The sequence below is a fragment of the Benincasa hispida genome, chromosome 2 (genome assembly GCF_027475165.1).
Source record: "Benincasa hispida cultivar pf3 chromosome 2, pf3_genome.v1.1, whole genome shotgun sequence".
NCBI classification, from domain to species: domain Eukaryota; kingdom Viridiplantae; phylum Streptophyta; class Magnoliopsida; order Cucurbitales; family Cucurbitaceae; genus Benincasa; species Benincasa hispida.
The window spans coordinates 5,761,399-5,775,280 of NC_143479.1; the positions used below are offsets into that span (position 1 = coordinate 5,761,399).

The following is a 13,882-nucleotide window of genomic DNA, read 5'->3' on the forward strand; positions in this document are numbered from 1 at the left end:
TACCGTTACTCCCTTCCACGTACAAAAACTTAACTCCCTGTAATGGAGAGTTGATATTTTATTTAGTATTATATAAAATATAATATTATTAATATATGATTAATTAACTAACCATATATTATGCATCTTAATCATATTAAAATGCAACTCTCTTTTATAACCTATAGTTTTAATATGAATCTCATTCACATAACTTTTTACCTATAATATTTATATGAATCTCATTCATATAAATAATATTTGGATCTTATTCAAATATTTATCTCTCATATATTATACAGTTTTAATTATAAATCATATTTATAGTTAACTATATACTATAATGTATAGATATACATTATACTGTATATTAATCGTATTAATATAATTAATACCTTTAATTCCCTTAAATAATTTGAACAATTTAAATTATTCCAAAAACAATTATTTATTGTTTTATCCTTAGTGAACTAGCAAGGGGTCCTTATGGACCTATAGATTAGAAGTTTCACTGATAATGGATTGATTAATTGAACTTTTTAATTAAATTAATCGACATTCATTAACTGCAGGCTACTCCACAAAAAAACCCACAACTGCACTCTTCATACTGTAGATATATTTATGTATCCATGGATATAACCAATCAACAGTAAGTCGACCCTTCACAAATTGCTTGTAACTACACTTGAGTCAAATTACCGTTTTACCCTTATAATTATATTTAACTCCTTAAATACCATTTATCCCTCTAATGAACAAACAGTTTATAGTCCAACTATAAATTAATCCCTTTTGAGCCAGTGAGAGAGTGAGACATCATTGTTCAAGACCTGGAACCAGCTATTAAGAGAGCAATTCATCTACTTACCCTCAAGACGAGAAAAAGTGAATTCCATCTTGTGTAGTTATGTTCTCAGCTCCTCACTCAGACAAATCCCCAAATGGTAGGCTTATTGAGTCGATGAATTTGAAAATTCTCACTCATACAGATCAAAGGATTGCTTTCATAAGTAAGAGTTCACAACTCACTCAGGATTAAGGTCGAGTCACCTATGGTCATCCTAGTGAAATGTTAATCTCTTCAAGTAAGAACGTTATAAAGAGAGACTAATCATTTTATGGTCTGGTCTTATACAAACTCTTTGTATAGGATACCTTCACTCACATGAATGATTAAGATCACATCGTTTGTAATACTTTTCAACTATTGTAATAATTACAAAGTTGGTCATATCCATAGTGTCACCAGGATAACATAGTCAACCTTATCCATATACTACAAAACATTTAGGTTATTACTTAAACATTGTATGTTATCTACATACATGTTTAAGTTACATAAAACAACCTTAGATCTTAGTTTATTGGATTGGATTAATATAATCTAAATGTCGAATAAAATAGCATCTTATTTTATTAAATAAATAATTCATGTCAAAGTTACAAACTACGAAACCCACGAGATTTGGGATACCAAACCCAACAGGATTAATGCACATCAACCCACACCAAGTTCAATAGTCAACTGTCAAGTTAATTTTCCATAGGCTCATCGAAACCATTCATCAAAGGTGCACTGAATGAAACCTACTCCCTACTACTTTTACTTATCTCAACTATTTATTGATTTGAGCATCGGAGTGTTGGTAGCCTAATACCACACCAATTCAATTTCTTTTGTATTGCAAGGCATTTAGATTATTTTTTCCCAAAATTACAAATTTATACTAGTTAATCCATTTATATCAATCTATTAGTGATATCTATGCATAGGTGATATCAATGATATCACAAAATCAGTAATAGATTATCAGAGGAATTGAAAATTGACTTTTTTTTTTTTAATTAATGATATCAATGATAGAACATAGAACATAGGTAATATCAGTGATGTCCACGTATCCATAATATTAATGATATCCATGATAGAAATGGTAGACATTAATGATATCCATACATTAGTATCAGTGATAGACTATAAGATGAACAAATCATTTTTTTTTAAATTGATTCATTGTTTTGCAAGGGTACTTTAGTTAATTTAAGGATTTTAAAAATTCATTTTGCTAATTTTATAAATAGTTTTAGGTTTGTCTGTTTTTGTCATGTTTTTGTTGAATTTTGCTATCTGGGCAAGGAGCCTTAAGGCTTAAATATAAGTATCTATGGATGAAAGAGATACATTTTGGATTTGGAAAAATCAAAATGAAAAAAAAAAAAAAAACATTTATGGGGTGTTTGGGCTCCCACCTTCAAATAGGTGGAGAGGGCTTAGACTCTAATTATTATAGTTGGTGTATCCAACTAGGAAACTATTATAAAATAAACTATGGTGTCAATATTTCAAATCTCTATTTTTTAAAAAATATAGATATATTTTGAATCTATATTGTCATAGTGTTTACTATTTCCTATTCTTCCTCTTTTTGTTATAATGTTTACTATTTCTTATTATACCAAAGTAGTTTAAACCTAAAAGATAGACCATTATAAGGCCCGTGAGCCTAATCAGTCAAGTCAACCATACCTAAGGATTGGTGAAAGACCCTCAACAGGGTGATCATGATGAAGAATCCAATAGCTCCTCTCAAGACCCACAATCATTGAGATTTAAGAAAGATTTTAAACCGCGGGGGAAAAGCTACATCTAGTATCGGACCAATGATTTGAGGGTCAGAGATGTCTTCCTCTGGGTCCCATTCTCATTCCACTCGGACTCTTTTCTTTATGGGGGATCTTGCTTATGAGAATGTTATGTAAATAAAAAGGACCAACGACGTTTCGATGCAACAACAAGATGTTATTTGTAACAAGTAGTTTTGTTGGTTGGTTAATTGGTGGATTGTGGCCACTCTCTGGGGATGCATGATGAGGGCCCAATGATCTTTTATATATTTTTCCAGTAGTCATCAAGTTACTCCACCAGACATTGAGAGAGCTGTTTCTGATGTGAGATCCGTTTATAGTTGAGGTTTTGGATAAAATTAAGGCGCCCCTGGTGCACTAGGAACAACCTCTCGTAGGTGTCTACAGAGTTCATAACTACTTCTCTTACTACAGGACGCTTACCTAGCCAACTTACCGACTATATTAACCAATTTAGTGTATCAAATCCCCCTTAAAAACTAAAATGAGACTTAGAATCTTTTCTTTTATCTAGTGTGTACAAGAGTTGGATTAGGGGTATGGACCAACCTGAAAATTTAGGTCGGTCAGGTTGGTTACCCAAATGACCCAAATAGGATACCCAACTCAATCCAACCCTTAAAATTTGAGTTTGGTTGGGTTGAGTTGTCGGATGAACAACTTTACATGGCAGAAAACCCTAGAAGTAAATATATATGGAAGTTTTCACAGATAGAAAAAATTCAAACTATTTACAAAAATAGCAAAAAGAACATTAATAAAAATTGACAAACTTCGATCAACGTCTATCAGTGATAGATTTCTACCAGTTTTTATCACTGATAAACACTAATAGACTTTTATCGGTCTCTATCAAATAAGATTAAAATTATGTTATTTTGTGTAAAAAATTTCCCTTATTTTTCTATCTTTGAAAAAACTTTCCCTTACTTTTCTATCAGTAATTTGGGTTGGGTCGGATTGTCCTGAATTTTTCAAAATGTCAACCTGAGACCTAACCCAACCCGAAAAATATAAAAGAAAATTAGCCCAACCCAACCCAAATTTAAATTAACCCAATATAACCCTTATAATTTAGGTCGGATAGTCCGAGTTATTTAGATTGTTGGATCATTTGACATCCCTACTTTTATCTTTCAAAATTATTTTAGAAAAGGTTATTTATCAAATTAATTTATAAAACAGGATCTTCCATCGTTATGCCATATCTATAATTACGGAAAACAAGAGTTAAATTTCAGCACGATTTTCCACACTCGCGATCGAAGAAGAAGAAACCCCAATTAGAATCGCAGCAAAGCAAAACACAACACCAAGGTTCATAGCGGAGGATCTTTGAATCCACTCCGGCCGAGAAAATGCCTCCTAAATCCGAATCCTACACTCAGATCTCTTCCGCCGCTGCATCGGCAGATTCTCCGATCTCCTCCGTCGACCCCATCTTCCATATCCTCCGCATTCTCCCCTTTTCCTTCCTCCGTCCGCCGCGTCTCCGCCTCAAGCTTCCGACCTTTACCCTCCCTTCTCCGATGACCGTCTACGCCCTTGTCCTCCTCACTTATTTCATGGTCGTCTCCGGCTTCGTCTATGATGTCATCGTCGAGCCTCCCGGCATCGGATCCACCCAAGACCCGGCGACCGGATCCGTCCGACCCGTGGTTTTTCTTCCGGGTCGCGTCAATGGCCAATACATCATCGAGGGACTCTCCTCTGGGTTCATGTTTGTACTGGGTGGAATGGGGATTGTGCTAATGGACCTTGCTCTTGATCGGAATCGCGCGAAGAGCGTTAAGGTTTCGTATGCGTCTGCTGGGATTTCTTCTGTTGTTATTGCCTATGTTATGAGTATGCTTTTCATTCGTATTAAGATCCCTGCATACCTTCGTTGATATATAGTAGAGAAATTTAGGATCTACGTCGGATTATTTGAAACTCCCTTTTGTCTCGAGGAATGGAAGAACTTTTTTGCAGCTTTTGGTCTTCTTCGTGTAGGAAGCCTTATGTGATGTTACACATTATAATATTACTACTGAACTAGGCTTTTGTTATGTGTTTCTTATTTTAGAGCAAAATGCTGTCTGAATCGTTTCCTTGGCTCTTGTTTCGTTTGCTTTGATTGATCGAGCTCTTCAATGTTGAATCAATGCGTGTTGAATTACTTACTTTGGTTCATAATATATTAGTATGTGAAAATGTAAATGTGTGTGCATTATGAATACATTAAGCCGAGTTTTTCGGCATATGACATTTTCAATGTTAAGCCAAGACGAAATCTTGTTCTGTAGGTTCTTTCCAGCTTCCCCAGCCTACTTAACTTGTCATTTCGCTGGAATTATACTTATCTATGTACTTGTGTCCTTGATAATGTCTTTCGAAGGCCTCTTTGATGGATACGAACCAAACATTTTGGAATAATGATGGTTTAAAGGCTTTGTTTTGCTTACTTTATTGATGCATTTCTCATGTTGTTTCTCCTTGGAGTATGATAGCTTGATCTTGTTGGTTAGGTAATTGACTTGTTACCAGTATTATCTCTCATTAGCATCAAAGAATTATAAATCACAAACAGTAGCGTTAAAAGGATAGTCAAATATATTTTTATCAGATATGATATGAAGAGAAACTTTTCAAGTGGCTGAAGCCTTGTTCCGCTATTCAATAGTATTGAATAATCAGGGATTACATAAATCTCCGCTGATTTAATGGATAATTTGGCTAGTATGTTGTATAAGTGATATCTCCACCCTCTAATGATGAATTTATTAGAAACCAAGGTAGTATAAGCTACCTTTGTCCCACATCGGTTAGAATGGGATGACCAATGTGGTATTTAAGTGGCTTGGCTCTCCCACCTCAATAGCTGACTTTTGGGGTGTGGTTCTCCAAGGTGTTAAAGTACCTAACAATGGTATCGAAATCGGTTGTCGACATTTCGAAGAGGAGTACCGGTGGAGGGTTTTGACTGGATATTTTCGAGTGAAATACCCTTGGCTAGCCACCGGGACATCGGCTTTCTAGGGATGGGGTATTGTTAGAAAGCTAGGCAATATGGGCTACCTTTGTCCCACATTGGTTGGAATGCAATGACCAATGTGGTACTTAAGTGGCTTGGCTCTTCTACCTCAATAGCCAACTTTTGGGGTGTGGTTCTCTAAGATGTTTAAGTACCTAACAAAACCCAAAATTGATTTAAAGTAATGATTTTTATGTTATTTGATCATGTAAATGACATCTGGACCATGATAGAAGATTATGTTGGCAATGCAAGTTACATATGTTCCATAATCAAAGCCTTTCACAGGACACTTTTTGTAACTTATGTTTGGGATTTAGGAGGGTGATGATCTCTCATCTCCTTAGAGACCTCTTTCTGTACCACTTTTTCTTGCATTTCTGCACCACTCTTTCAGCCAAATGTTTTAGACGAGTGAAGAGTGTTGAGTTACATTAGTTACGGGTGGAAATGCCAGCATTCTGATTACTCGAGTTGTATGTATATGTTTTTATTTTGAGTATTCATTTCTAGTTCTTGCATTGAATAACATGATATGAGTTGATCTCATCTTCCAGTGGGGGCCTTGAATTTTTTTACCATTGTATGCCAGATGGTTTAAATGTATGCCAGAGATCCCTAGTGGTATTTGCTAAAAAGTTGGACTTTAGCCCAAGTGCAAAGGTATATATCTTTGCAATAACTGTCATATATTCCTGAGATTAGATGTTCAAATCTTCATATCCCTCTTGTATAAAAAAAATGACTATAGGATCCTTGGTTCACTAATAACCGTAACCGTTGTATTGTTGACTGATTTTCTTTATGAATGTTGTGTGCATGTGTTTTTTCTAGGTTTTTTTTTTCTACTTTTTTATTATTATTATTATTATTGGTTAAAATTGATCTTTGGACTTTGTAACAATTTAGTTCATATCATAATTGCTTACATATGATCTGATAGGATTGCTTATATATATGTAGATCAATGACTAAATAAAAGGGCTGTTGTAACGTAATAAAATGATAATTTTGATTGGATTATTTATGGTAGGGATTGAATTATTACAAATTTTAATTTTCAAAGACTAAGTTGTTACATACTAAAACTTAAAAGGCTAAAACTAATGTTTTACTTTCACAAAAACTCAAAAATAATTTGGGGACCCCAATTCGCTATTTTTAATTCAATATCTGTTGATTCAGTGCAAGTATGTGTTTTCTATGTAAGTTTGAGGTTGAATGTCATATTTTCTCTCATCTGTTGGACATGAAAAATGTTGGATCCCTTTAAAACAATATTTCATATGTACTTAGAAGTAAAGAACGGAAACGTAATGTCGCCAAAAAGGAGCTGAACTTTCAGTCTCAAGTTGATCATATATATACTGTCTACACAATGCCTAGGCATTTTAAAACAAAAAAGCACTACCAATCAAACACATCCTATTTTTTGTACCTTTAACTATAACTACATTATGCTATACAACATGATATAGTTCCTTGACATTTGAAAATATTATGTAGAAAGTAGGGGTATAAGTGGTTTGGTTCGGTTTGATTTTTATGGAAAATCGGAATCGAATCAATTATTTGGTTAAGAAAATGATAAAAATCGAACCAAATAAATTATTCGGTTAAGGAAATGTAGGAACTAGAATCGAATTGACTTCAATGAGAAACCGCACATACCACACCGCTCAAACCCGTGGTCTGCTTGTTTGGTTCTTGGTTTAGAGAATAAATGTTGTGGTGCGTGGGAATGGTGGGGAAGGAAGATGGCTTCGTTGTATTTTCTAAGGGTATTTGTAAGTTGAGTTGAATTGGGTTTATTGACTTTTTAGACTCAACCCATTTGAGTTATAAATTTCTTCAACCCAAATAACCCTGATTAAAAAAATGAACTCAACCTAACTTCACTGTGAAAAATTTGGGTTGGGCCGGGTTGGTTGGGGTTACTTGGGTTATTTAAAAGGAAGTAAATGTTAATATGTAAAAATTTGATTTAATTATTTTCATAAATTGAATTAAAATTAACGACTCAATTCAATTTATATAATGTAAAATCTCTTTCCAAAGTACTAAAAAAGACTATTTTTGTGAGTTGTTGGATAATAAATTATCCATAAAAACTAATAAAATTAAACAATACTAAAATAAATATATGTATTTCTAATTGTATTGTAGGTAAAGAAAAGAATATGCATTTTAAAGTTAATAATAAGTTGAGTCATTTTAGTTGAATCCTTAAATCAATCTTACCCATGAAATTTGTGAACACCCCTGACAAATTTCATAAATGAAACCAAAATCCCACACTTAGTGTCAAGCCCACAGCCTTGGGGAATATGGCCGTTCATCCACCAACCTTGAGGAATAAAACCAAAATGCTATTATTGATCGGCTCGATTTATTATTTTGTTTTCTTTTTTGCTGAACTCGAACCTGACCGAAAGTTTTTGGTTTTATATATTTTCAACCCGAATCACCCATGCAGTTTCGGGGCGAGGCGAGAAGATCATTCCAAATTCTAAATCTTTTAGTATTTGGGCCCCCAATTTCAAGTGGGTAGAGTGACTATTGTAGGCCATTTCATGTTTGAGGTTCCAATTATAATAATTGGTGTTTCCAACTATTATAACCTACAATTAATTACGATATTACTATTTTAAATTCTCTTGTTACCTTGTTTACTATTTTCTACCAAGATTAACATAGTTTGTACTCCATACACAAACTATTATAAACTAAAATAGAATATTGTACACCCCAAACACAGACTATTATAACTTGCAAGCTATAATAACTAATTAGCGCCCCAGACACCCTTTAGAGAATGAATGACAATGAGAAAAGACAATGTGGCAAGTGAAGGGAATTGAATTCCCAATGCGGAAGCGAGTGATCGTTTGTGTCTAAGAATTCGTTTTGGAAACTTAATAAAACAAAGAAATACAGTGAACAAGAGGATAAACATTCAACACCTAAGCATGCTTTGCTACGTAAAGCATAGAGGAAATGGGAAAGAGATACAACTTACCCTTGAAGAAATTTTTTTTCTCACTTTCCTCTCCGGCAAGATCACAAACAGTGAAGTACTCCCACAAACTCAGATCTTCTCTCGAACACAGCAACCACGAACAGGACAACCTTCTTGGACACCACCACAATGGCTACCTCGTCATTCTCAAGGTGAGAATCAAGCAGAGTTTTGTGGGCTTGTTGGTTAATTCTAATGAAGGAAAGAAGGGAGATATCTTGTGAGAGAATTGTATAGAGGAGAAGATCAAACCAAATTTTTGCAGAGAGAAACCTTTTCTCTTCTCAGTTTCACGTATTTGACTTACCACTTGTCAACCCCTTGTTCTGTCTATATGAGAGATGTGAAAGGAGTTATCAAATAACTCCCTTCATAACGTGAAAATTGAAATAACTCTCTGAGAGTTATTTCATGATTTGATTAGATTACCTTAATATAAAAACTATATATTATATCACACATAATATATATTACCTATAGTTTATATTATATCATATATAATATAATATATAGTTTATTTTTCTCTCATATAACCTATAGTTTTAATATGAATCATATTCATATTAATTTTAACCTATAGTTTTAATATGAATCATATTCATATTAATTTTAACCTATAGTTTTTATATGAATCATATTCATATAATTAATATTTGAATTATATTCAAATATTTATTTCTCTCATTAAATTTTGTATTATAATGTATCACATATATTAATTGTATCTCATACACTTTCCCTTTAATTAATTTGAACAATTCAAACTAATCCAAAATTAATTGATTCTCATTAATCCTTATTAAGCTAACAAGAGGGACCTTATGGATCTATAGATTAGAAGCTTCAATGAAATGAGATTAATTAATTAAACTCTTTAATTAAATTAACTAATGACTGTCGATCATTCCACTAAAGACCAACAACTGCACTCTTCACATTGTAGATGTCTTTCCATGTCCATTGAATATAATCAATTGATGGTACATTGACCTTTCACAAACTTTTCGTCAGTACATTTGAGTCAAAATTATTGTTTTACCTATGCAGTTACATCTAACTCCTTAAGTACTACTAACCCCTCTAATGAGCAATTAGTCATAGTCCCACTATAACTAGACCTCTCTCTGGCCAATAAGAGGGTGAGGAGCTGTGAGGAGCTCTCGTTGTTTAAGACCTGGAATCAACCCTTAAAGAAGCAATGCATCTACTTACCCTAACAAACGGAAGGAAAGAATTTCATCTTGTGTAATTGAGTTCCTAGCTCCCTACTCAAACATATCCCCAAAATGGTAGCCATATTGAGTCAACGAATCTGGTCATTCTCACCCATGCAGATCGAAGGATCGCTCTCATAGGCAAGAGTTCACAATTCACCCAGGATTAAGGTCAAATCACCTATGGTCATTCTAGTGAAATGTAAGTCTCTTCAAGTAACGGCGTTATAAAGACAAACAAATCATTTTGTGGTCCAGTCTTATACAAGCTCTTTGTAGGATACCTCCACTCACATGTTTCCACATGAATGATGAAGATCATATCATTTGTAATACTTTATAACAATTGTAATAATTACAAAGTGGGTTGTATCCATAGTGTCACAAGGATAAGCCACACAACCTTATTCATATACTACAAATCATTTAGATTATTACTTTAACATTATCCACATGTATGTTACCATATACATGTTTATATATGTTTAAGCTACATAAAATAATATAGGATCTTAGTTTACTAGATTGAGTTAATGCACTTATAAAATAACGTTTATTTTGTTTATACAAGTTTACAAACTACGAGAATATAAGAGATTTAGGACACCAACATCAAATGCAAGAACATTCTCATGTGCCTTGGCGATGCCAGATCATTAATGGATTAATACTCTTGCATGATGAACCCCTCTTTCTCTTGATCTCCTTTACTCACCCATTCCCTTTTATTGTTGAAAGTCCCATACTTGACCAATTTGCCCATCCACGACCTCTTCTTTTGCAATCCTTTGTAGATTCCATTCATCTTATCGCTTAAGTACATCCACACTACATCGACCCCTTGCTCAATCACATTGGGTTGGGGTGGACTAAGAGGGTTGCCTTCCTCGTTTAGTTTCTTGAGATTCTTGAGGTACCCTATGGAGTTTTTGAGGGAGATGATATTATTGTAGCTGATATCGAGCTCGACAAGGGAGATGAAGAGCCCAATGGAGTAAGGGAGAGCTTGCAGGAATTGAAATTTTTTGTTCAATTTCAAAACTTTGAGGTTGATCAAGTTCTCAAGGTCGTCTAGGAGCGATCGGACAATTTAGGCCCCTTTTGATAACGTTCTCGTTTCTCATTTCTTATTTTTTAGGAACTAAAAATAGGGATATGTTTGGCAACTATTCTTGATTTTTGTTTCTTGAAAAAAAAAATAAATAAATAAACATAAACTTGTTTGATAATAATTTCTTGTTTCTCGTTTCTTATATTTTTTTTCCCAATATTTTTTTTATTTTATAATATAAATATAATTTAATTATGTACATGCATTAAAATATAAAAAATAATTATAAAACATTTACATTATTAAATACACAATCCCAACACAAAATTAATAACTATAATACAATTGTTTCTATCATTAATATGTTGCTAAATTTTAGTTCACAATAATTTCTCACTCAAATCATTTGTTTTGAATAATGTTGACTCAAATCCAAATTATTTATATTATTATGTAAATGTCGAGACTGTAAAATATTAAAGTGAACCTAAATGAATGTTTAATAAACAAAATTTATATATTGTAAAATTATAACTGGTTTTGAATGTACTAAAAATAATAAATTTAAATTTAAAATAACATATATACATGTATATTTCAAAATTTAAAATTTAAAATTTAAAAATATATTTTTCGAAACAAATTTTAACAAATATTTAAATATAGGTATTGAAAATTTGAAATTTAAAAATAAAAATAATATATAAAACTAAATATTGAAAATTTTACAATTCAAAAGTAAATAAAACATATAAATATAAAAGAAAAATAAAAGAAAGAAAGAAATTTTAAAAATAATAAAATGAAAATGGTTTGTTTTACTAGGAATCAAACCCAAAACTTTCCCCTAAAAGAAGTGGAGCACGCCTCCCTACCACTGCCAAGTCAATTTTTTTATTCGGGTAACAAAGATAATAAAATAGAAACCGAATAGGGAGAAACTAGTTTGGGTAGTTTCTTAAATTTGGTCTCATTTTTAGAAATTTTTTTCAAACTTTAGAAATAAAAAACAAGAGGAGTCATCAAATAATTCCGTTTCTTAAAAATTGAGAAATAAAAATAAGAAACAAAAAAGAACGTTATGAAACTTTGGGGCAAGGAGTCGGTAGATTATTTTAATTTGAGTTATGATAGTATGTGTGGTAGAGATCCCCATTTCATTTCCCATTCCAGTAAAATTTTCTATGGGAAGGGATTCCCTGTGGGAAATTTTTTCCATTACTTTTTTTTTTTTTTTTTGTAAAAAGTCAATTAATTTAAATCATTAATGTGAGTACATTTTAATTAAGTAATTAACTTTATCACATGATGGTTAGTTTTATATAACAATTTGAATTTAAATATAAATTACTCAAACTTTATTCTAAAAAAGCTAATTAATTTTTAGTCGAAAGAGATAAATATAAATAAAAAATTCACATATATAATGTAAATTTAAATATTCAATTTAAACATATTCATTATCTTTTCCAATAATAATCAAATTTGAAATTTAAATGTAATATTTATATAATAATAATAATAACATAACATTAGATAACTATATTAAATAAATATGTAGAAATTAATCGGGGCGGGGGCAGGGATGGGGAATGCATTCTCCATCCCCGTCCCTATTTAGTTCACGGAAACTTTTTTTCTCCCACTCTCTCCCCCATTCTCGGTCTAATCAGGGAGTTCTCGGCCCGTGGAAAAATTGGACATCTCTAGTTTGAGGTGTAAACTATTTTAGTTTGAGAAGGAAATAGTAAAAACTGTCGCAAAGAATAAAAAAATTATGAAAATAAAATAGTAAAAGTTGTAGCAAATAGTAAATAACTAGCAAATGGGGATTTTTAAATAATGTTGACGGTAGCTAATTGGGAGTTTGGAAATAGTATTTTGCAAGAAATGGTTATTATCTCCTTATGAGAGAGTGAGTATTTGAAAGCCTTGTTAGTTGGTCGATGTTTGCATTCAACTCTTCTAATGATCTGTCACTAAGTACACGTGGCATGCTTAATTTCAACACTAAAAATGTTTATAATTTAAATCGTAATGCAATAATTTTTAGACTATTAATTTTCATCAAGATGTTAACAAATTTTTACTCCAAGTGTAATTTAGATACCCTTGACTATTTTTGGTTTTTAATCAAAGGACAAAGTTAGATAGAGGGAAATGAAAAATGGTAACTGTTTTAAATGAAAAATTGTTGAAAATATTTTCAAATATAGCAAAATGTCACTGTCTATTAATACGCTAATAGACTCTGCTTAATGATATTTTGTTATATTTGAAAATATTTTTAGCAATTTTCTATATTTAAAAACAATTCTTCAATATAAATTGTTTAGAAAAAATATAATCATGTAGGATCGGTATGGCAATCCTAGAGCGAGAGAGTAAATATAGTTTATTTAAACTAATTACAACTTTTTCACTAAACTAAGTGTGGGCCCAATATATAAATTAATACATTTTTTTGCTAGCAAGTAGTTTAAACAAAAATTTTATGCAAATAATTTCACTTTGATTTAAACATGAAATTAAGAATCACACTTTAAAACACCCTATTTAATTCATTGATAATGGATGTAGAATTTTTAGAACTACCAATGAAAATAAATAAATATGAACAATTAATTTCAAGAAAAAAATGCAATTAATTTCATGTAATGAAGTATACTAATAAAATAATTGCAAAATTAAATAGGAGAGGGATAGAGAAAATGATACCGATAATTTTATATTAGTTCGACACAACCGACCTACATCTACTTTTCAAGTTTGACTCTTTCCACAGCTTAGAGTCGAACTGCTACAACGATCTTTTTCTTGGAGTAAGAACAAACTCGGTCATTTTCACAGTTGATGATCAAACCATTACAACAACTCTTTTTTCGAGATCAAGAGTAAAAAACACACTTGACAATTCTCAAAATAGAGTGGATTTACAAGTTTAAGCACTCAACAAA

At 32.0% G+C, this 13,882-nt stretch overlaps 1 protein-coding gene across 1 annotated transcript; it reads left to right on the forward strand.

The window, feature by feature from the left end:
• Positions 1–3,838: 3,838 nt before the first annotated feature.
• Positions 3,839–4,700, forward strand: LOC120071360 (uncharacterized). Its single transcript, XM_039023597.2, has one exon. It carries the CDS (start codon positions 3,987–3,989, stop codon positions 4,515–4,517), a length of 531 nt encoding a protein of 176 aa, XP_038879525.1. The 5' UTR covers positions 3,839–3,986; the 3' UTR covers positions 4,518–4,700.
• The last annotated feature ends 9,182 nt before the right edge of the window (positions 4,701–13,882 follow it).

Excerpts from the sequence above, each read along its gene's own strand:
- LOC120071360 (XM_039023597.2), top strand. The coding sequence starts at position 3,987 with ATGCCTCCTAAATCCGAATCCTACACTCAGATCTCTTCCGCCGCTGCA.